This window comes from Planococcus citri, chromosome 1 (genome assembly GCF_950023065.1).
Source record: "Planococcus citri chromosome 1, ihPlaCitr1.1, whole genome shotgun sequence".
NCBI classification, from domain to species: Eukaryota; Metazoa; Arthropoda; class Insecta; order Hemiptera; family Pseudococcidae; genus Planococcus; species Planococcus citri.
Genome location: NC_088677.1, coordinates 83,082,119 through 83,106,923, shown reverse-complemented (window position 1 = coordinate 83,106,923; position 24,805 = coordinate 83,082,119). Strand labels below are relative to the sequence as shown.

Below are 24,805 nucleotides of genomic sequence, written 5' to 3'. Positions count from 1 at the left end.
AACAGCACTGGCGCACGTGAATATTTTTTTTTGGAAACTGCGCTAAAAGTTGTGTCTTGGGGTCCTCTTTCAATGACCTTAAGCATGTTTACTGAAATTTTTTGATTTTTGAATGAATCAGTTTTTTGTTATTCCTGAAAAACGCAAAAATGGACTTATGCCCTTTCTGCACTGACCGATTCAGATGCTAAATGAGACCAATTTCATTAGGAGAATATAGAGTATTAGGAGGTTCGATACTCCTAATACTTGAACTTTCGAATCAATTTTGCGAGCTTTAGAGAGCTTTTTAGTCTGTACGAAGTGGACGAATAGGGGGGTTTTTGGGGTCGGAGAATTCGTTTCCGGTGTTAGTTCCTCCAAAAAGCTCAAAGTTTCCTCTGAAATGAAGCATTTTTTCATAAAAGCTGAACTTTCAGGTGGAAAAAAGCTTCGACGCGTAAAATAAACTAGCTTGACGTGATCAGCGATGCAGAATTAGTGATAATCGACTATTCGTACAGTCCAATTGACTTTATTTTGGCAGAAAAGCTCAAATTTGAAAAAGCACAATTTTTCAAATTCTAGTCATTTTAGAGTACAAACGATGTTAAAAGAGACCAATTTCATTAGGAGAATATGGGATATTAGGTGGTTCGATACTCCTAATACTTGAACTTTCGAATCAATTTTGCGAGCTTTAGGGAGCTTTTCAGTCTGTACGAACCGCACGAATAGGGGGATTTTGGGGGTCGGTGAATTCGTTTCCGGTGTTGGTTCTTGCAAAAAGCTCAAAGTTTCTTCCGAAATGGAGCTTTTTTTCAAAAAAGTTGAGCTTTCAGGTAGATAAAAGCTTCGACGCGTAAAATGAACGAGCTTGACGTGATCAGCGATGCATAATTAGTGGTAATCGACTATTCGTACAGTTCATTTCGCTTTAATTTGGCTGAAAAGCTCAAGTTTGAAAAAGCGGACTTTTTCAAATTTTGATCATTTTTGAGTAAAAAAGATGTTAAAAGAGACCAATTTCATTAGGAGAATATGGGATATTAGAAGGTTCGATACTCCTAATACTTGAACTTTCAACTCAATCTTGCGAGCTTTAGAGAGCTTTTTAGTCTGTACGAACTGCACGAATGAGGGGGTTTTTGGGTACGGCGATTTCGTTTCCGGCCTTGGTTCTTGCAAAAAGCTCAAAGTTTCCTCCGAAATGAAGCTTTTTTTCATTAAAGTTGAACTTTTGGGTGGAAGAAAGCTCGATGGACGGAAACTAACCAGCTTGACGTGATCAGCGATGCTGAATTAGTGATAATCGACTATTAGTAAAGTCTATTTCGCTTTAATTTGGCTGAAAAGCTCAATTTTGAAAAAGCGCAATTTTTCCAATTTTGTTCATTATCGAGTATAAAAGATGCTAAAAGAGACCAATTTCATTAGGAGAATATGGGATATTAGGAGGTTTGATACTCCCAATATATGAACTTTTGAATCAATTTTGCGAGCTTTAGAGAGCTTTTCAGTCTGTACGAACCGCACGAATAGGGGGGTTTTTGGGGTCGGTGAAATCGTTTCCGGTGTTGGTTCTTGCAAAAAGCTCAAAGTTCGCTCTGAAATGAAGCTTTTTTCATAAAAGTTGAACTTTTAGGTACAAGAAAGCTCTATTGATCGAAACTGACGAGCTTGACGTGATCAGCGATGCTGAATTAGTAATAATCGAATATTCGTACGGGCTATTTAGCTTTCATTCGGCTGAAAAGCTCAACTTTGTAAAAGCACAATTTTTCCAATTTTGATCATTTTCGAGTATAAAAGATGCTAAATGAGACCAATTTCATTAGGAGAATATGGAGTATCAGGAGGTTCGATACTCCTAATACTTGAACTTTTGAATCAATTTTGCGAGCTTTAGAGAGCTGTTTAGGCTGTACGAACGTAACGAATAAGGGGGTTTTTGGGGTCGGAGAATTCGTTTCCGGTGTTGGTTCCTCCAAAAAGCTCAAAGTTTCCTCTGAAATGAAGCTTTTTTACATCAAAGTTGAACTTTCGAGTAGAAAAAAGCTCGATCGACTGAAACTAACGAGCTTGACGTGATCAGCGATGCTTCATTAGTGATAATCGAATATTCGTACACGCTATTTGGCTTTCATTCGACCGAAAAGCTCAATTTTGACAAAGTACAATTTTTCCAATTTTGATCATTTTCGAGTATACTCGTAAAAGATGCTAAAAGATATCAATTTCATTAGGAGAATGTGGGATATTAGAAGGTTCGATACTCCTAATACTTGAACTTTCGAATTAATTTTGCGATCTTTAGAGAGCTTTTTAGGCTATACAAACCATACGAATAAGGGGGTTTTTGGGGTCGGAGAATTCGTGTGCGGTGTTGGTTCTTGCAAAAAGCTCAGTTTCCTCCAAAATGAAGCTTTTTTCAAAAATGTTGAGCTTTCAGGTAGAAAAAAGCTCGATCGATTAAAATAAACAAGTTTGACGTGATCAGCGATGCCTAATTAGTAATAATCGACTAGTCGTACAGGCTATTTGGCTTTCATTCGACCGAAAAGCTCAATTTTGACAAAGTACAATTTTTCCAATTTTGATCATTTTCGAGTATAAAAGATGCTAAATGAGACCCTTTCATTAGGAGAATAATTATTATGGATAGATAACTGTTATTCTCAACAGGTTACGTATATCCCAAAGTAATTTCCCTAAAATCAGAACACATTCTGATTAAAATTTTTAAAACATGCTGGGTTTCAGAGAAAGTAAACGCGACGAGGTATGAATTGAAAAGTCATCTCGATTCGTGATCATGTTTTCCAACCATTTTTTACGGATGTGCTAAAATCGAAAATGATAACTCCTGTTCATGTGATAACGCTTCAAAGCTTATCGACATCCAAATTCCAAATTAATCAGAACTTGTGCGCAGATAGATACTGGAAGCTGTTTTGACTACCTATTATCTTACTTTATGTACGTAAAATGTTCAAAATGCGTCCGAAAAAAAGCGGTTTCCTCAGCGGAAATCACAAATACATATGTACCAACCCATCACAGTCACGTACATTGTACGATAGACTCACAATCAGATAGGTACATAGATTAATTGCTGATTTTAGCTCGTATTATGTTTTTCATTATGTTCTCAACAATGTCATGAGTGTCTCGAAACATTTAAATAATCGATTTTTTAAATTACTTTCGCAACAAATCTCGATTTACTGTGCGTTGCTTCAGAGGTCAAAAATACCAAGAACTCGCATTGCAAGTATTCATCCGCGGGCTAAGCGTATTATATTCATCACAAGGAGGATAGCCAAATGGTAAGTAATTCACAACTAGCTGTAAAAATATATTTGCCAATGTACCTATTTAGCGTAGATAAGACTAAGAGGACAGAAAAATCGTTGGTTTACGTTTTACGACAATAAAACGGAGCACTGCTGTGGAAAAAGTACGAAGTAGAGTGTAAGGTAAAGTGCCCAAATGTAATTGCGAACTTTTTGCTCGGATGCGGCAAACTTTGAAACTGAAAAAGTTCAAAAGTAACCAAAAGTGGCCACTTGAAAAAATAAGGAATAAAATTCCAAGAAATCAACACAGAAAACTGAATTCTAGTATGTACATACCTACCTAAGTACTCTGTTTTTGACCCACCGAGTCTATTGGAAACGATTTCAACCCATTTTAAGCAGTTCTGGAGCCTCCAGTAGCCTTATTTCAAAGTTGAAATTCCCACGAAATTTCACCAAATGAAGTTGGTATGCTTAAATTCGCTTCAAACCCTAAATTCAATACGCCGTGTCGACTGAAGGTGCTTAATATTATTAAAATCGTTTAGATGATTTTTTCCCCATAAAACAACGCCCATATCATTGAAGAATAACATATTTTTACATTTTCGAGTAGGTATATTTTTGCCATTGTCGATTTTTATTTACCATGTTCAATTATTTCTAAAAATAAATTGTGAAGTCAAAAAAATATGACTCATCATAAAAAATGAAAAACATTTTTTCACTTCTTGAAATAGGTACACAGTTATGATTTTCTTTTGCCCCAGCTTGGCTTGGGCCTCTTGTGTTTTTTTTTTCAAAATGAATATTGAAAAAATTCCATTACTCAAATTTATTTAAAACAAGCAAGATACACTTTTCACCTGAAAATTTTCACATCTGAAAATAAAGTTTTGCCCTCGCTTTGTTCAAGTTTGTTTGGTTTTCATTTTAAAAATTTAAATTTTTAAAAAGTAGACATTTAAAATCTAAAATTTTGAAGCCAAAAAAATGAACAAATTTCTGAAAATTACACATGTTATTCACCTCTTGAATTTTTGAACGTTTTTGCACTCGCTTCACTCCGCTATTTTTTTCATCCCTTTCCTAAACTGAAAAATTCCATTTTGAAACTTCCAAAAAATCAAGAAGGAAAATAATAAATTTTTTATTAATTCGTATTCATTATTTTATCTAACAAAATTGGTATTTTTTTCTTTTACCAATCACCAAATTTTAGATCAACCTTTTGCCCCCCCCCCACCTTCCTTGAAAACCCACTAGTTTCACTCCAGTCAGTTGAATGAAAAATGTCTGGTAGGTACCTAATCTTTCAACTCTCAGAATGCTCCTGCCTCCAATGCTATTTTCATTCATTGGATTAAACACTTCATCATAACATAGAAAAAAAAAGTACTGATATCCTCCTAAAAAATAACTCTTCAAAAAAGAATTACACACCGCCCTCTCCCCAATTCCTAATGAACTTACTCCATAACCATAAGCAAGAGGTAACAATTTCAGTAAGAAAATGTTATGATATCATGATGGAATCCGCCCCTGAGAAGGCGGACAGATCCCTCAAATAAGTTTAATAATTTAACCTGTCCCTGGAGTCTGGAAGATTTGTCAGCCCCAAATTTTTGGCTCATTAGCTGTTTCATAGTTTGTCTCATACCATCTGGTGAAGTTGGTGAAGTGGTAGGTATTTTTTCTCAAAGGCCGATTTCACCATGATATCATAACTGACATTTTTACCTCTTGCTTATGGTTATGGAGTAAGTTCATTAGGAATCGGGGAGAGGGTGGGGTGTAATTCTTTTTTGAAGTTTTTTTTGGGAGGTACCTACCTATTTTCTCTGTTTTCAGATATTATTACCTAATACAACATTTCCATAACTTGAGAGGAAAACAATGGAGAAGTAAATGAAACATCGAAGAAATATGATCGTTATGATTACTAGCAAACTGTTTCTCACTGTTTTTACTTGCACATTAATATTGGACATAAGCACGAACCACTCGCATGCGAATACCACGGAAGATATCGTGACAATGTATGCTGTCGAAGAGGATCGTTCATTTCACCGCTTGGCAGTAGATAAGTATGGCAGATGGATATATATAGCTGAATCAGGATATCTTCATCAATTATCATCAGACTTGAAATTGCAAGTTGAATATACCAGACAGAAACTACATGATTCTTCAAATTGTGCAACTGACAATTGTTTGCGCAGATTGTATGGAACATATTATAGTTCTGAGACAGATGACAAAATATTAGTAATGGATTATCAGAACCAACAATTGATATCGTGTAATACTTTTTACCGTTATAAGTGTAACGCACATGATTTCAGCAATATATCAAAAATCTTTGCAACTGAGCATGTACAAATTATACAAAGAGGTCATGATGACCCGAGTGTAGCCTTCACAGCGCCTTGTTTACTACACAACTCATCAGCACCATTGCCTGCACTGTACCTTGGTTATGTCGATTACCACACTTATCGACATGACCAAGATTGGTTCAGTACACGTACCCCGCAAATAGAGATCAGAAATCTAGAACAAACACAATTTTTGTCCGTTTTAAGAACAAATTATATTTTTTATTCGAAGAATCATTCCATAACCATTGAGCGTCCCCGATTTATTATGGGTTTCAGTTTTCAAAACAGTAGCTACTTTCTCACCACAGGAGTTATCTCAATCCCATCTATTAAAACCAATACAACTGCTTCACTGTTCCTGGGGGCAGGATGTCTAAGCAAGGTAAATCATAATCAGGAAAAAGATTCATATAATGGTGTTTTTATCACTTGCAATCCCGGCAAGGAGCATTCAGATGTTCAACTCAAGACAATCCAGCATGCTTATATCTATGAGTACATAAACCAATCAAACCCTGAATCAGAAACAGATTCACTTGAAGATGAGAAAACATTCATGTTCGTGCTTTTTGAGCTAGACGTAAAAAACCGATACGCGGGTTTTGCAGTATGTAAATATGATATGAATAACATACATTTCACTTCTCAAAAAACCCAAATACTAAACAAAGATTATATACTTTTCCATGAGGGTAGCCCCTATGTAACAGCTATGGTAATCACTGCTGTTAACAACCACATAGTTCTGTTCCTTGGTACACAAACTGGGAATCTGATGAAAGTATCAATTGAAGGAATTCATTCACCCAATGCTGGCACGGCAAATTACTATTCAGATATCACACTTGATGAGGGATCTCCCATAAATTCTGATCTGCTGCTTGATTCCACAAAAAATTTCTTGTTTGTAATGACCAAAAATAAACTTGCAAAAGTCAAAACGTACAATTGTGACGGATACCGCACATTATATGAATGTCTGCGCCCACAAGATCCTCATTGTGGATGGTGTTTTTCCAAAAATACATGTTGTTTGAAATCAGAATGTACTGATGAACAAAACATCATCAGTTGGATGTCCTATTATATTTATAAACAGATGAACACAACTTTAATTTCAAAGAACAAGTTTTTACTCTCAGCCGAATGGAATGAGACTGCCAGTTTTATAAAATCACATCCTTTTGATAATCTCACCATGATATGTAAAAAATATAAAACGTGTTCAGCATGTGCAACTTCACATTATCCGTGTAAATGGCACTTGCATAATGATAGGTGTATGGATGAAACCATCTGGAGCAGTAATGACATAGTGACAGGTGCTATATCTGATTACATCCCATCTAAAATTCGGAATGAGGAAGTCTATTACACCACAGTTATAAGAGATGCGTTTTTCTGTCCCCAGTTCTCACTGGCCACCAATAATGAACCAGTAATTTTCATCAACGCTGACACTGCTGAATCAGAAACAGCAACAAGCATCATATTAGCGTATAGAATCCCAACGGATTCAATAAATCAGACATTCAAGTGTATGCTTCTCGTCAATGGAAACACAACCATACAATATGAGACTTCATTCACTTCAAAACATATTTCACGCAATTTAGATTATTCAGAAGGAGAAATTGAATGTAAAAATGTGATACATAGATATGCTGACCAAAGAGCATATGCAATGGTCCAATTGTCAATTGTATGGGTATGGAATGGATCAAAACATCTTGATAACCCCAAAAATTTACAAGTAATCCTATATAAATGCCCATACGTGGGAAATCAGTGTAAAACATGTGTGAGTCTGCAATATTGCAAATGGGATTCACAAACTAAACAATGCGAATATGATAGCATTAACCATGAGGTGCGGGATAAGAATGCTAAAATGAAACTATGTCAAGATCCAACAATCTCTTTCTTTACACCACAACTAGGACCATGGGAAGGTGGAACTAGAATACCAATCTATACCAAAAACTTGGGTCGTGTATTCCCTTTGTCAGGGAATATTACAGTAGGTGACATCGCTTGCAACGTACATTCACAATCAACTAATATAGCAAAAGAACCATTATTATGCATTATGGATCCATGTCATTCAACGTTTCACAATTGTAGTGGACCAATTAGGCTTATTGCAGAAGACTTACTTTTGACATCAAAAACTACCTTTCAATTTGTTGATCCTAAAATCAATGACATCTCTCCAACAAGTGGATCAACAAGTGGTGGGACTGAGTTGACAATTAATGGCGAACATCTGAATGCTGGTAATATAATTGAAGTTTACATAGGTGACTTGGAATGTGTAGTATTTGACAATAATTCAAAGCAACTAAAATGCTTAACAGGTCCATCTAAATTACCCATCAAAACTCATATCATGATGAAGTTTGATGGGCATAACCGAACATCTGAAAACATTTATGAGTACGATGAAAACTTAGGACCAGATGAAAACATTCATAAAGTACCAAGGGGTGTTCCAAATGGTGGACAGAATACATCAATAATATTTGATATATCCATTCAAAAGAACATCGTGAAACAGCAGGAAATCTTATTCTACATCCATGATGAAGAGCAAGTGAAGACATACTACAACAAATGTGAAATATCCAACGTTTCATTGGTTTGTTCCATACCAAACATGAATGATCATAATTGGTATTTTCTGGATGAAAAAAAACCCAAACGTATGGATTATGGTTTCAAAATAGTCCCTTTGAAAGGAATAACCATGAATGATTTCGATGTTCCCAAAAAATACCCAAAGTTTTTGCTTTACCCAGATTCAGTAGGTGATCTTTTACAAGGAAAAATTACTAAACAACAAACTACATCAATTATAGCCAAATGGTTGTTGGAAAACATCTATTTGTTCATACTGGGGTTAGTGATGCTCACTGTATTCATGATTACAATATCAGTCATGTATTGGAGAAAATCTGCTGCAAGGTCAAGAAAAATGCAACAGCAGATAAATGTAATGGGAATGGAAAGGATAGCTTTATCACAATTGGTTAAACGAGTAGTCATTGAAAACCAATTGGAATTGGACGAAAATTTATCACGAATGCTTGTAAGTACTTACCAACTTCACCCAATCCTTTAAAGACCTTACTTACTACTTGCCATGCTTACTGTCTACAAGGGAACCTTTTAAACTGGTATAGTCTCCAATTTGAACAAAATCAAGAAACATTAAAAGAGCATGTCCTTTAGCCATCATTAACATCAATTTTGGGTGCTCATTTTTGTTTTTTTGACAAATACTTCCACAGACATCTGACATCAATAGCTACTATGGTTTTGGGCCATTCTGGAGTTTCCATCGATTTTCAATTTTCTCCAGAAACTTGAAATTGCACTATGGAAAGTCCAAAAATGAATCTTACCACCTACAACTTTGGTTAGTACGCATTGGGAAGGTGAAATGAAACTAATTAAGCCAATTCACAAACAAAACAGAGGAGTCTCCACTTTCTTACCATGATACCTACATCTGCCAAAAAGATTTGATTTTTTCAATTTTTTGAAATTTGCAATTTGGTCCAAAATTCATTTTTGAAATTGAACCCCATGGAATTTCAAGAAGGGCCCAGTAAGCAGTGAGCACCCACCAATGATATCGGTGTTGGCAGTTCATTTTTGGCCCAACCAGATCAATTCGGTATTTTTGGATCAAGTTGAAATTTTGCTGGAGAATTCAAAAAGGTCAAACCGTTACCTATTGTTTTTGAGTCGGATGATCATGTAGACACACCAGATTGTACCTTGATCTAGCTTGATTATGTTCAAATCAGAGAGTATCTGTAGTTTGAAAGATACCCTGGTATGATTATTTCATCTGTAATTGGCCTACGCTGTTGGAGAGACCTAAATTGTAAAATAAATAAATAAATAAATAACACAGCTATCAAACACGCGCAATTGGTAGATTTTTAGCAAAATTTGTGAATTTTGTCCTAACATGTAGGTATCTCTATTTTTACATAACTTACATCATTTTGGACTAACTCTAGAAATTGCCAAACGTCTCCATCGTATACGAATCTTATCCAACATTGGACGCAAATGAAATGTCACCGAGGACTGAATATGAAGCACCAAGGGCCGAATATGAATTACCGCTGGATGAAAAGTGGGAAATTCCTCGAGAAAACATTGTTCTAGGGGAATTTCTAGGAGAAGGAGAGTTTGGAAGAGTTGTCAAAGGAAATGTTTCAGGCCTCTTACAGCAACACATTGTCACAACAGCAGCAGTAAAAATGTTGAAAAGTAGGTCTAGATATATTTAAGAAACTTGTTTTTTGTAGGGGACGCATTTTCTTTCCATGCACAAAAACGTTACTGTAATGTAATGACTCGAAACACCAAAAAAAAAAAAGAAAAAAAAATCACAAAGATTAACATTCAGAATTTTTGAGAAGATTCAGCAAAATCATTTTTAAAAAAGTTATCAAAAGTTACTTTAAGTAAGTTAATTTAAGTGATCCAGTCACTTGACAAAGTGAAAAATTCATTTAAAAAATTGTGAGATAAGGTACCTTACATAAGTAATGAATCAATTTATATACATTCATTTCACAGCCACCCACAAGGACACAGACATGGTTAACTTAGTAACCGAAATGGAACTGTTGAAACTAATTGGCAGACATGACAACGTACTTAGTCTACTCGGATGTTGTACACAAAATGGGCCATTGCTCGTCATCATCGAATACTCTCCTCATGGAAATTTACTCGATTTCCTCAGAAATCACCACCAACCTTCAGAAGCCAGCGAAAATGACTTGTCTGAAAAAGTTCAGCTCACATTTGCTCTTCAAATAGCCAGAGGCATGGAATACATGGTTTCTTTAAGAGTAAGTCTTTTCATGGAGTTGACAGTGGAACAGGCGAACAGCCGAGTTCCACTAAAGTAGTAATTATTCAGAAGATACAAGCTTTAATGATTATTATTTTTCAATTTCTCAGTTAATTCATCGAGACCTCGCTGCTCGAAATATCCTGATATTTGACGATTATGTGCTGAAAATAGCTGATTTTGGATTAGCCAAAGATATTCGAAATTCCGACTACTATAAACAAAAGACCAAAGGCAGATTTCCAGTAAAATGGATGGCACCTGAAACCATAACGCACCGACGTCATTCCCCACAATCCGATGTGTAAGTGTAGCAATGAACATGAGAAATTGCATGCATATAGGTAATGTGTGTACCTAGGTAGAAGAAGCGACGTGTACCTATAAAGCTTTTCAACAATTTAGCTTCTATTTTTATATGTAGGTAGGTACCTTGAATGTATGTACATTTATTAATACCTACATGCAGGTGGTCGTATGGTATATTACTTTGGGAGATTGTGACTTTTGGCGAAGTTCCTTACGCTACGTACGACGATGCTAAACAACTACTGAAAGAGATTCGCTCCGGATACCGTATGAAAAAACCTGAAGATTGCTCAATGGACACGTATGTCCCTAGACTTATTCATTCAGTCGATAAAACTTTCGACGCTTCATACGAGTATCATTTTTGCGGAGAATCCAATGAATGCCCATAATTAATGTATATGGTATATTGTAATGCATAAATTTCTGTAACAGGTACTGCCTAATGGTGAAATGCTGGAACCATTTGCCAGAAAATCGACCAGACTTTACAAGAATCATTCATAATTTACAAACCATATTAAAAAAGATGGATGCAGTAAGTGAATAGTGTTTTGCCATTCAGAAGATAAATTTGCACCTTCGGAGTAATAAGGCTATTACAGGTAAAAAAAAACAATGTTGAGATTTTTTGTACTTCTGGGGGTTATTTTACACTCTGCACTCAAATATGTTACCAGGAATAGTTCATATTTACACTTTCAAGTTCTTGGAGAAACGCAAACGTAAATATAAATTGCAAATTATTTAATTCAGAATTACAAATTGCATACTTTCACAAAGGTATAAATTGAAAAAAAAATCTGAAGAAATAATAATTATTTTTTCAAATTGTAGGTACTAAATTTCTAATTTCGATTTCAAAGAAACAGACAACAAAAGAAAGGAAATCCATTTTTAATAATTAATATTCTATATAAAACTTCAACTTTGAAAGAAAGAAAAATTGCAAAGTTAAAAAAGTAACCAGCAGGCAAAAAGCAAAAACTCTTGCAATCAGCGGATACCTAGCTGATAGTTTTGTTCGAGATGTAGGTGACCTGATTACACGGAAGGTGCGAATTCTACCCTTTACAACTCTAGCGAATAAGAAAAATGTTAAAAAATTCAATTTGCCCTTAGGTAATTGAAGAATCAGATTCGGATTGTTCAAGCATTAGCTCGGTACCCAGCCACAAGGCAAATGAAACCAATAGTTTACTATCAGACACGTCTTGAGAACATGAAAAACAGACAGCATTTTTTCCCCCACAAACATTCGAGCATATTTTATGTGAACGAACCTAGGCTAAATTTAATTCAACCAAATGTAAATAATATTTTGTAAATTTAATAAAATTTCAATTGAGCTGAAGGAAGACATATTAAATTCAATTATGTATGTATTATGTACCTAAGTACTTACGTTATAATTTTGCTACTGCATAGTTACTCTTCGACTTACCACAAAAATTCTGCATCTTGCTCAACACTCATTGATAAAACAGAAGTATGACAGTAAGATTTCGATGATTATGATTATTCTGATATCCGCTCAAGTATTCAAATCACCCGACAATGATCCTGAAATCAAAAAGATATTTTCAAATCATTAGAATTTGCTAAATAAAAACAGGAAAGATTGGAAAGATAAATGTAAAAATCTCCGAGTGCGAAACTAACTAGGCACTTGCAAATCTCCCGAAATTGCAATACATCAAAGTCCAGATAGGTAATCATCACAATCAGATACAAGAATTATGGCCTGTTTCACCTTTTTCTACATCAAAATCAGGATAACAAAATAACTTCTCGTTTTCATCGCCTGAAGCGTCTCATAAATTTTAAAATTTCTCCTATTTTTAAGAGAGTTGTTTCACCTTTCAAACTAAGTACATATAGGTATATAGCGCTCCTATCACGGTTTTTAAATTAACGTTTTTGTGTTGATTAAGCATCAAGAATACCCTGCACGAAGAATCGATAATGAATTTAAACAATGGTTCAATCAAATAACAAAAAACAAACAAACAGGAAATCGTCAGAAAGTAGGCAATTCTCAGAAGTTTGAAAATATAATGTCAGAACTTTGTTATCATTTTTCATGCTCATAAAAGTCAATCTATTAGATTAAAACGCTTGCTACGATGTTAATCATAAGTAATATCAGAAATTAGTCATTTTCATTTTAAAAAAATTTCTCCAATGTTGTCAAGAATATTGTGTTTTTTTCGCTATTTATGGATAATGAAATGTCATCGATAGAAACACTACCTGGTAGGTACCTACATAATTGTTTTCAAGTTTTCAAAAGTTTCACAAAACGTCAGAAAGTCATTTTTAAAAGTTAGAAATACTCGTATTGTTGGAACTTCCCCATTTCTTTTCTTTTTTAATGTTCATAAATGCCTTTGAGGGTCACTGAACGGCTTGAAATCACATTCAGTTGACTCAGCATGTTGAAATTAGTGAATTTAAGCTTTCAACTTTTTTTTAGTAAAATTTTGTAATTTCAACTTTCAAAAATCTGCTGTGGCTGCAGAACTACGAGTACTTAAAACGGTTCGAAATTCAATCAAATCAACTGGTTGAAACTGGGTTTATATCAACTCTCAGCTTTTTAGCCCAGTTTGTAAAAATTTTTATTTTTTTCCATTATTGATTAAAATTCGATTGTTAAAAATTCACCAAAAAATCGAAAAATGCACTTCAACACCTGAAATTTTGGCCGGTGATGGGTATTACGTATGTTTTTTTCGATCTAGCTGTGTCCAGCGCAAATTTTTTTGAGCCAGTTGAAATACCTCACAAAATCATCGATATGAAAACCTAAAAAAATAATCAATTCATCGTTTTCATTAATTTGATAGCTCGTATTTCAACGCTTATCAACATTAAAATGATTACAACTCTTCTGCTATGGAAATTCTCATTGTCAGTTAGATATTTTTCGCTTTTTTCCTCAATTATTATTATAAAATGTCAATTTTCAAGGAAAAAATATGGTATCTAGCGGAGATTGAAAAACTTTATTATTACTGCGGATATACGAAAATGACGCAATAATCATCTTTCCGTTTATGATACGAGTACGTACCATTTTCAAACATTTGCAAAAAAAAATTACTCATCTATCCGCTTGATGTAAAAAATCCCCCACAAAAATTACAAACCGTTCCAACTATTGCATTCGTGTTTTTCATTATTCCAAAAAATCGCGAATTTAACGTTCCCTGTCGTGCATATACTTCTAGTTAAGTAATTATCTGAGAAGTTAAAGAGACTAAGAGCTCACATTTTCAATTTTATTACTGACAGAACGACTACCTGATTTATATCGTGATGCTGTTTTGAAAGAGGTAAGCAACTTAAAACTAATAATTATGTACCTAATATACTAGTCTAGGCGAGTCACATTTCAATTTGAGAAAAAATTACTTATGTACGTAAGTTTTTTTTCTCTTAAAATTAGGAAAAATCTTGGATTTTGACGAAACATGTCAACTAAAACTATTTCGAATAGTTTTTGAAGAAAACACGATTTTTTTTGGTTCCCTTTGGGTAGTTTACCTACATATGCAGCACCTCCTCTAAAAATATGTGATGATTTGAGTTTCTAAACTTTTATGATCACAAAAATGGCAAGTATTGCGTATTCATTAAAAGTTGATTCGATGGCGAATAATGCGCAAAAATGGCAAAAATACTCATTTTCAAAATGGAAGGAGCTACCTTATCTTCCCCTCGACCTCCTCCCCCCCCCATCACCAAAAAGTCTGTCTGAAGTCTTTCATATTCCAAATAAAATTAAAATTTTTACATAAACGTTTCGTTTCAATCAAAAAATCCTCGAATTGAGCAAAAATTCATTACATGAAAAGTTCAGCATTCAACCTCTTCCAACTTCCGACCTAACCCCCCCCCCACAAAGCCCAATCGGTTCAAAATCATTCCTTGACGTTCACTTCACACCAATGTTGGAGATTTATGGTCAAAACAAAAAAAAGCTACAGGATGGGAGTTGAAGCATAAATGATTTTGAGCGCCCCCCCCCCTAAGGAGGAGGGAAACACAAACCAGCTCAAAAATGACCCTATAGGTGAAACTGGGAGGAAGGGGGTCTACTCGAGAACATTTTTGATAAATAAAGTCGAAAATCCAGGTCATATGAAATCAAAACGAAATCGTAAATTTTTTGACACAGATCTTTGATCGATATTTCTGAATAAAGCTCATTTCGATATAGTGGATAAAATATCATTATTGAAAGCTAATCTAAAACGATGAATTTTAAATTGTTCAACGAATAAATAACGTTGTTTATCTTTTGCAAAATCCAGAATATCTGTTGAAAGTAGTAAAAATATCTGACAATTTATTAATGATTCATTTCCGATAAATTTGACTGCCGATAAGGTCGACAGATTGTGTTTCTCGGGAAAATTTTAGCTACCTATTAGGTCAATTTGGATGATTTCGGGGTAAAAAAAAAATACAAAAAAAAACCAGTTTTTTCTCCTTCAAATTGCTCCAGAGGGCTGATTTTCGGATAGACTGTGTGGGCCTAATTTTTCCTTTGTTCTAAAGAAAATCAGACTAACAAGTTTTTTCCAAAAAAATAAAAAATAAAAAAAGGTTGCGCAGATACTGGAGCGAATAATCCACGATTTATTTCAAAAATGTCTCTTTTTGAGTACGTTCACCTCTCCTCCAGGGGCACCTTCGAAGTGAACATTGTTCCGGGTGAGTTAATCCCACTCAGAAATGAAGATCTCTACCGAATTCGGTATAAATTTTTCCGACTTTTCTTTTGTGATACACTCCAATGAATGAGCAGAAATAATTTAAATTCCATGACTTTTCCAAATGGGAAAAATTCCCTGCCTTTTCCCAGTTTTCTAAATTTTACCCGCTGAGAGTATCAACTCATTACAGCCGATTTGAATTTTGTTTTTGTAACTTCTATATGTTTCCAGATTTTTCCAAAACAAAATCTATACAGAGACAATGATTGAATAAATGAAACACTGCAAATATCTGATCACTTTCACGATGCATATTTGCGAATTTTTCTTCATTCTATTCACCAACACCTTGACAGTATGCAGGAGCACAGACTACTTGAATGTAAAACCAAGTACCGAAATTTCTGCAACATATTCAGATCAAGAAGCCATTAAATTTGACCACATAGCAGTAGATAAATATGGAAGATGGGTATATATAGGCGCGCCGTACTATCTTTATCAATTATCATCAAATCTGGAATTGCAAGTAAAATTTACCCTACCAGAATTCAATCCTCCGTATTGTACTTACAAATGTTTGAATAATTCATTGAACCAGGTTTATTCACAATATACTACTCGTAACAACATACTATTACTGGACTATCAGAACCAACAACTGATATCTTGCGGTAGTTTTTATTCAGACAGATGTCAAGCTAATGATGCGAGTAATATTTCAAAATTATTGGTTAATTATCCTGCATCTCATGTACGAGGAGACTACGAGGTGTCACATGTAGCCTTCATAGCTCCGAATTTACTGCAAAACTCAACAACATCATCGTCAGTGTTACATGTTGGCGACAGCTCAATTGGCGATGGGTCTTTACCAACAATAGCAATCAAAGACCTAGCACGTGAAAATTTTTTATTTACTCTGAAAGACAATGGTGTAAACCTACACTTTATACTAGGACAAAATTTCGAATATTCGAGATTTATTTGTGGCTTCAGTTTAGGAAACATCAGCTACTTTCTCACCACTGGAATCGTTGTCAACCGACGTTTAGAACTTTTAAATCACCTGACCTACGGATTCGGACACCTAATCAGGATAAATCATCCATATGAAAAGGGAGACTATTTGCTTGATGATAAGTTTTTAATATGCAATAATAGTGAAAAGGAATTAATTTTGGTAAAGAAGAAACTCAAACACGCCTACATCTATGAACATACGAACAGATCAGACTCTGAATTAGGAACAGATTCATACAAGGTAGAGGAGAAAATAGTATTCCTGCTCTTTGAAATGTCACTCATCAGCTCGACTACAGCAACTAAATATCCGGATGGTTTTGTGGTGTGCAAGTATAATATGAATGAACTACAATTATCAGATCCAAAGAGAACTATCATGAGTGGAGATGTAGTATTCTTACATGAAGGCAACACGAATGTGACAGCAATGGCAGTCACCGCTGTTGAAAACCACACAGTCCTGTTTTTTGGCACAAATAAAGGTCATCTACACAAGGTATCCGTAAAAGGATTTAATTCACCCGATGTGAATGCTGTAAATTACTATTCGGATACCATAATTGATGAAGGATCCCACGTAAATTCTGATATGTTGTTCGCTTCTGGAGAAAATTTTTTGTATGTGACAACAAAAAAGAAACTTGCCAAAGTCAAATTACATAATTGTGACCAATATAACACATCATACACATGTTTGGATGTAAGAGATCCTTACTGCGGATGGTGTTTTACCAATAATAGATGTTGCTTGAAAGCAGAGTGCACTGATGAACAAAAAAAATCCGTATGGATGTCATATGATATCTATAATCACACCAATTCATCCTCAGATTCACATAACAAATCTGCAGGATCAATACATTGGAATACAACAAACACATTGATAAAGTCTCATTCATTCATGAATAATACAATGATATGTAGTATATATAAAACGTGTACAATGTGTGTAACTTCATTTTATCCATGCAAATGGCATGTGAATCAACATAAGTGCACAGATGAAACAATCTGGAACAAGAATGACATAGTAATAGGCGATAATTTTGATCAGGTACATTCTCAAAGCCCCAAAAATATGTTCTACAATAAATTTCCAAGAAATGAGTTTTACTGCCCACAATTCTTCACCTTTGATGATAATGAACCAAACATTTACATTGGTGTCGATAAAGAAAAATGGGAAACTGTCAAAGCAAAGTATAGAATACCAGCCGGTTTATTCAATGAAAAATATACATGTGAATTTGAAAGCAAAGGATACAAGACTATACAAAACGCAACTATCAAAGAACATTCTACTCCTCTCAATGGTTACATTGAAGGAGAAATCAAATTCAGCAAAGTGTTTGGATATACTGAACAGAAACCCATCATGACTGTCAAATTCACTGTTTTACAGAATGGATCAAACCCTCTAGAAAACCCTCACAACACTAGTATTGTATTATACAAATGTGCCTATGTAGGCAGTCATTGCAACACATGTGTGAAAATGAAATACTGCAAATGGAATTTAGAAACTAGAAAATGTGAAGATGATGATGTTGGCACTGCTAGCCATTCGGGTATTGAAGCCAAGAAGGAACTCTGCACAGATCCATCAATCTCTTCTTTTGCACCAGAAGTAGGACCATGGGAAGGTGGAACTAAAATATCAATACATGTGCAGAACTTTGCTAGTATATTTTATAGATTTGGCAATGTAACAGTAGGTGACATACCTTGCACTATACTACAAACGCAGTCAACTGATATAGAAAAAGAACCATTAATCTGTGTAGTGGATAGATGTAAATCAACATTTAACAATTGCAGTGGACCAATTAAGCTTATTGTAGAAGATTTGCTTTTGACATCAAGTACTACCTTCCAATTTGTCAATCCTAAAATCAATGATATTTCCCCAACAAGCGGATCGACAAGTGGCGGGACTGAGTTATCAATTAATGGCGAACATTTAAATGCTGGTAGTATGATTGAAGTTTACATTGGTACTCTAGAATGTGTAGTATTTGAATGTAATTCAAAGCAACTGAAATGCTTGACAGGCCCATCTAAATTGTCCTTCAAAACTTATGTTAGTATTAGGTTTGATGGGCATATTCGAACATCTGAAAAAGTTTACGAATACAATGAAAATTTAGGGCCAGATGAAAACATTTATACAGTACCTAGAGGTGTTCCAAGTGGTGGGGTGAATACATCAATAAAGTTTGACATATCTATTCACAAGAACATCACAAAACAGCAGGAAATCTTATTCTACATCCAAGATAAAGAGCAAGCAAACAAGTACTACAGCAAATGTAAAGTATCCAACATTTCCTTGGTTTGCCCAATACCAAACATAAATGATTTTGGTAAATATTTTCTTGATGAAAAGAAACCCATACGTATGGATTACGGTTTCCAAACAAACCCTCCAAATGAAGTAAACATGAATTATCTCAATTATCTGAAAAAATACCCCAAGTTCTTACTGTACCCAGATTCACTTCGTGATCTTTTGCAAGGAAAATTTGTTAAACAACAAACTACATCAACCATTGCTAAATGGTTGTTAACCATTGCTAAATGGTTGTTAGAAAACATATATTTATTTATTGTAGGGTTTATGATACTTGTAATTACAGTATCAATTATATATTGGAGAAAATCTGCTGTAAGATCAAGAAAAATGCAACAACAAATCAATATAATGGGAATGGAAAGGATAGCTGTGTCACAAATGATTAAACGAGTAGTGATAGAAAAACAATTAGAACTGGATGAAAATATATCAAAAATGCTTGTAAGTACTTGTATTCGTTGGTTTTAGCACTAGTGATGTTGATAATTGATCAATATTTCATCATTAACAATTACGTACATTGTACATATGTAAATGTATCTATACTTTTTATTGCAGTATTGATTTTTTTCTTATACAGAATTATCATTGAAAATTTAGTCTAGGCTAGTGTTGGTGCATTAGTTGACAATTGCCTTTCACATATGCATACTCTCTAAATTTGAAACAGTCAAATTTCACTGCTTAGCAGTCACGACATTTTGCCTTTTTAAAAGCAGTAGTTTTTTTACTAAGGGTAAGGTAGCCCAATATGGACCACTGCCTAATATGGACCACCAGCCGATTTCATTGGCTATGAGCACTACCTAGTGGGAACAAGCTTTATCTAGTGTATTTTTCACAGAAAAACACAATGAGACCAAAATCAAACTCCTAAAGTCAAAATTCGCGAACTGAGAGGGAAAAAACGAAATTGATATGGTCAAAATTTTTTTCACGTTTCACGAAAATCTGGATTCTTGAAAAATTTTCCGGGGAAACGTTATGATGTGATTTATTTTTAATACAGAAAAGTGCTACAGTTTTTTGAATCGATCGAGACATTCTAGTAATTATTCAAGGTACTTATAGTTATGATTTTTCAAAGTTCAAAGTTATAGGGTAGCCTAATATGGACTACCTGTAGATTTGCTATGGATTTGACAATTACAGTCCGACCTCGCTAAGTGGCACTTATGTAAGTGGAAAACCTCTATAAGTGGAACAAAATTCGTTTCCCTAGCACTTCCCTATCTAAACCTATGTTAAAGAAACCTTCATAAATGGAAATGGAACCTATATAAGTGGAATTTTGTTTTGAGTAGCCGAACCTCTGAAACTGGAATGTTACTTTCGTTTTACCTCTATAAGTGGAATTATTTTCCTTCTTACCTCAGTGGAATTTTGATTGGAGTAGCAGAACCTCTGTAACTGAATGTTACTTTCGTTTTACCTCTATTAGTGAAATTCTTTCCTTCTTATCTCCAAAGGTGCTGTTATGATAAATGCTTCAGTTGAAGAGGTAAGAAGGAAAGGAATTTCACTAATAGAGGTAAAACGAAAGTAACATTTCAGTTACAGAGGTTCTGCTACTCAAAACAAATAAAACCTCTATTACTGGAATTCCAATTTGTTCAACCTGTATAACTGAAACCTACTTTAGTGGAAAACCTATATAAGTGGAAAAAAATCTGTTTCCCTTGGGCTTCCACTTAGCGAGGTCGGACTGTACAAGTTAAAGTAGTCCATATTAGGGACCCAAAATTTACTTTTCAAATTTTGACTCTTTTCAGGAAAAAAATTATTTTGAGCCACTTGGAATTTACTATTATTGACTTAATTAAACATATTCTAATGGAATTTCAGCAATTGAACGTATTTTTACAACATTGTAGCATTTTTTAAAATAAATTTTCAATGTGGTCCATATTAAGAACCCAAAATTTAATTTTCGATTTTTGACACTTTTCAGAAAACAATATTTTTGACCCACTTAAAATTTCTGAAAACTTTTACGCATTTGGTATATGTGAGGGCGCATACGGAAAGGGACCTTATGACCAAAAAATCAATTTTTTATTTCTTCGCCAAATTTTTGTAGGGACTCTTTAAAAATCGAGTAGAACCTTCCATAGGCCCCAATTTTTATTATTTCATCGATTTTTTTTTACTTTTAAGCGAAGCATGCATACATTTATCAATCATAAAAGTTGAAAAATGACGCAAAAAATTTGAAAAAAGACGTAAAAACGAGTAAAAAAATGAACATTTTACAAAAACTCGTGACTTTAATAAGACACAAGTGGAAAAAATCATTAAAAAAATTTTCCGATAGCGGAACTCGAATCGAAGACTTTCGGCAAGGTACATATACACCTAGCCACCGGTATCGATTTACGAAATGTATTTTTTAACAATATATAACCAACTTTAATGTGAAACTATATAAAAAACACAAGTTGAACCAAAAAACACTGCCACAATCAGCAGCAAACGATTTTTATCAAAACTAATACCCTAAAGTTCTTGATAATATCAACAGAATTGCTCACTTTATCAACTTTGTAGTGCCTAATTTGGCCAGTACAGGTCGTTGGAGGGTGTGTGTGAATGTGTGATAATGTATAGGACCTTCGAAGTTGGAATAGCCATATGTAATCATACCTTAAAACAAGGGAAATAATGCAAAACTTTAAACCCTCCTCTTGTGAAATTTTACTTTTGGTCGTTAGGTCCCTTTCCGTATGCGCCCTCACATATGGTAGTAGACAGATGTAGGTACATTTTAAGCTATCAACGAAATTTTCAGCTCAATTACAGCGGTCACAGTATTCAAAAACAAAAATGTGGTCCATATTGGGCGCCCTTACCCTTACAAAACAGTAGAAAATCTACTGAATTTTTTACTGACCAATTCAGTAGATTTTTTACTGTTTTGCAGCAAAAAAAATACTGCTTTTAAAAAGGCAAAATATCGTGACTGCTATAAACAGTGAAATTTGACTGTTTCAAATTTAGAGAATATGTAAGTATGTATTTGTAGATTCACTTCCAACAAGACTTGAGTTCATTTATCTCGTTCTTATTCCAGAAATTACCAAATGTCAACATCACATACGAATCTTACTATACACCAGATGCAAATCAAACAACGCCAAAGATTGATTATGAATTACCGCTGGATGAGAAATGGGAAATTCCCAGAGGAAACGTCGTTCTGGGCCAATTTCTAGGTGAAGGCGAATTCGGAAGTGTTGTCAAAGGAAATGTTTCAGGCCTTTTACAACAAGATGTCAACACAACAGTAGCAGTAAAGATGTTGAAAAGTAGGTACATAAATATCTAATAATTTACAAAGTTCATTTCAACAGGCATCATATTTTTTTTATGTGTTAGAGAGAGTGAAACAGTGGCTGAAAATATGGGGGAAAATGAAACAAATCACGAAAAACTACATCAGAATTTTTGAGGCTTATGATTTTTTGGGAGGGGGAATGGTGGAATTGACAAGATAAGAGTAAGAGTGACTAAAAGTTTAGAAAAATTGCTAATGTCATATTGATAATATGTAAATAATTATTACACACTCAATTTTGCAGGTAACTACAAAGACGCAGATTTGATCAACTTGGTGATGGAAATGGAACTAATGAAACTTATTGGCAGACATGACAATGTACTTAGTCTACTTGGATGTTGTACAATTGATGGGCCATTGTACATTATCACCGAATACTCTCCACATGGAAATTTACTCGATTTTCTTAGAAATCATTACCTCCCTTCCAAACCTAAGGAAATTTCAATTGACGACTTGTCTGAGAAAGTTTTAGTCACATTTGCTCTACAAATAGCAACAGGCATGGAGTATTTAGCTTCCATAAACGTAAGTTTTTTCATAAAGTTGACATTGCACCAGTCAAGAAGTTCTATTTGTACCACATAGAATAATGATCAAAACCCAGAGTAATTCAGTACCTAGCAACTATGTATCTTCATATGAAAAACTACATACATAATATAATCAATTCTTTAGTGTATCCATCGAGACCTAGCAGCACGAAATATCTTGGTATTTGATGATTATATCTTGAAAATCGCCGATTTCGGATTAGCCAGAGATACTGGACATGCCGAATACTACAAACAAAAAAGCAATGGAAGATTTCCGGTCAAGTGGATGGCACCAGAAGCTTTAACACACAGACGTTATACAACTCAATCTGATGTGTAAGTTCAAAACTTATATTTACTATAGTTTTCAGTAACTATATCTAATTCACAGAACTTCACAGATGGTCATTTGGTGTATTGTTGTGGGAAATTATGACTTTTGGCGCTGTTCCGTATTCGTCATACAATGATTTAGAAAAATTACTGAAAGATATTGAAGCAGGCTATCGTATGATGAAACCCAAAAACTGTTCGACAACAATGTAAACCCTAATTTTAACCCAACTTTGTTCTTATTTCATAACCTGCTCGATAAATCAAGCTATTAAGCTAATAACATTTTGTAATGATTTCTTCAACAGATACTCCCTAATGAGCAAATGCTGGAATTATCAGCCTGAAGAACGACCGGACTTCACAACAATCATTGAAGAATTGAATGTCATACTGGCAGATTACAATGCAGTAAGTGAACGCTTATTCATCCATCATCAAGTGATGGATTTTACCACACTTAAGCTTACCTATGTGTTTGAAAAAAAAAAGTCAAAATAAATTCAATTTACGCGCAGATTATTGAACATCCTGATTTTCCCAGTCAGATGGAAAGTGAAACTGATAGTCTATCGGAGAACACTACAATTGATCATACGAGGGAGGACTGTAATTTTGAGGTTTTACAGTAGCTACGAGGTCACTGTGGGTGATTAAAACCTATACCTAGTAGGTATGCTTCCTTCATTGAATATTATTCTACTGCACATTTACCTACCTAATCATTAAATAATTTTTATTATAGTCATTATAATATAGTCAAAAATATAGATATCTGTAAGTGGATCTGTGCTTCATTCGTGCTTTATTAGAATAAGTAAGTATACTCGTATGTACCTATGTAATCAATATATATCTGAAATTGATTAAAAACTTCGGAAAGTTGCCCGAAAAAGGTGAACGGAAAGATGTGATTGGGCAACTATAGGTAGACTGTGGGTCCCGTAAGGGACCTTGAAGATATCAAAACCATAGATTCTTGGTCACTCGCTTAAAAAAAGAGACACCTACAGGCAACAGTACATATTTGTAAAAACAGTGATTCTCATTTTCAAAAAATCATAATGTGCGTAGAGTATTTTTTGCACATTTTAGAAAAGTTGCCCAAAAATAGTGGGATAATGCGATTAGGTGGCTACTCGTACAATTTAGGAATCGTATTTTCTAGTCACAAGTCAAATTTCCTGCAGTTTGGACGCGATTTCAGGGATTTTCAGGCCCAGCGGCGGACTGGCCTATAATGTTACTGAGCGATCGCCAAGGGCCCCGAGACACCAAGGAGCCTCCGGGGCCACGTTTAAACCAAAAAAAAAGATGATTTTTCACTTTCTCTAACAAAAATTGTTGCAAGCTTTCGCCCTCGCTTCGCTCGGGCCAGTTTTCTTCTCTTTTATTTAAACATCTAAATTTTCAATTTTAGTACCTACATTTCAAATTCTAAAATTGTGTGGTCAAAAAATAAACTCATCAGTCACCACAAAAAACATGGTTTTTTACGTCTGAAAATACAAATTTTAGAAATTTTCTGCCCTCACTTCACTTGGGTCTCTGTGGTTTTTTTTTTTTCAAATTGAGATCGAACTTTTATAAAAGTCTATTATATAGGTGTTCAAATTTCAAGAAATGTTCTAACCAAAAAAAAAAAAAAA

At 34.5% G+C, this 24,805-nt stretch overlaps 2 protein-coding genes and 1 long non-coding RNA gene across 5 annotated transcripts in view; 2 read left to right on the top strand and 1 right to left on the bottom strand.

The window, feature by feature from the left end:
- The window catches only part of LOC135838325 (uncharacterized), a 345,767-nt gene that overhangs the window by 4,672 nt on the left and 316,290 nt on the right, over positions 1-24,805 (bottom strand). For both annotated transcript variants that reach the window (XR_010557381.1, XR_010557386.1), the window contains exon 12: positions 12,292-12,410. This is a non-coding gene — a long non-coding RNA (uncharacterized LOC135838325). The remainder of the gene's footprint in view (positions 1-12,291; positions 12,411-24,805) is intronic.
- Positions 4,755-12,201, top strand: LOC135838100 (fibroblast growth factor receptor homolog 1-like). 2 transcript variants are annotated; one of them, XM_065353669.1, is made up of 7 exons: positions 4,755-8,747; positions 9,691-9,946; positions 10,259-10,536; positions 10,649-10,842; positions 11,008-11,148; positions 11,283-11,385; positions 11,970-12,201. In XM_065353669.1, the coding sequence occupies exons 1-7, from the start codon at positions 5,187-5,189 to the stop codon at positions 12,063-12,065; spliced, it is 4,629 nt and encodes a 1,542-aa protein (XP_065209741.1). In that variant the 5' UTR covers positions 4,755-5,186; the 3' UTR covers positions 12,066-12,201. The 2 variants fall into 2 exon arrangements, with proteins under 2 accessions (XP_065209741.1, XP_065209745.1); XM_065353673.1 differs by having other exon boundaries at positions 8,623-9,946.
- Positions 15,813-23,929, top strand: LOC135838090 (plexin-A2-like). Its single transcript, XM_065353659.1, has 7 exons — positions 15,813-19,391; positions 22,021-22,255; positions 22,529-22,815; positions 22,966-23,159; positions 23,225-23,365; positions 23,465-23,567; positions 23,675-23,929. Exons 1-7 carry the CDS (start codon positions 15,846-15,848, stop codon positions 23,786-23,788), a joined length of 4,620 nt encoding a protein of 1,539 aa, XP_065209731.1. The 5' UTR covers positions 15,813-15,845; the 3' UTR covers positions 23,789-23,929.

Coding starts and splice junctions, on each gene's coding strand:
- LOC135838090 (XM_065353659.1), top strand. CDS start 15,846: ATGAAACACTGCAAATATCTGATCACTTTCACGATGCATATTTGCGAA. Junction 22,816..22,965: donor AGTATTTAGCTTCCATAAAC/GTAAGTTTTTTC, acceptor TCAATTCTTTAG/TGTATCCATCGAGACCTAGC. Junction 23,366..23,464: donor AAAAACTGTTCGACAACAAT/GTAAACCCTAAT, acceptor TTTCTTCAACAG/ATACTCCCTAATGAGCAAAT.
- LOC135838100 (XM_065353669.1), top strand. CDS start 5,187: ATGAAACATCGAAGAAATATGATCGTTATGATTACTAGCAAACTGTTT. Junction 8,748..9,690: donor AAAATTTATCACGAATGCTT/GTAAGTACTTAC, acceptor GACTAACTCTAG/AAATTGCCAAACGTCTCCAT. Junction 10,843..11,007: donor CATTCCCCACAATCCGATGT/GTAAGTGTAGCA, acceptor ACCTACATGCAG/GTGGTCGTATGGTATATTAC.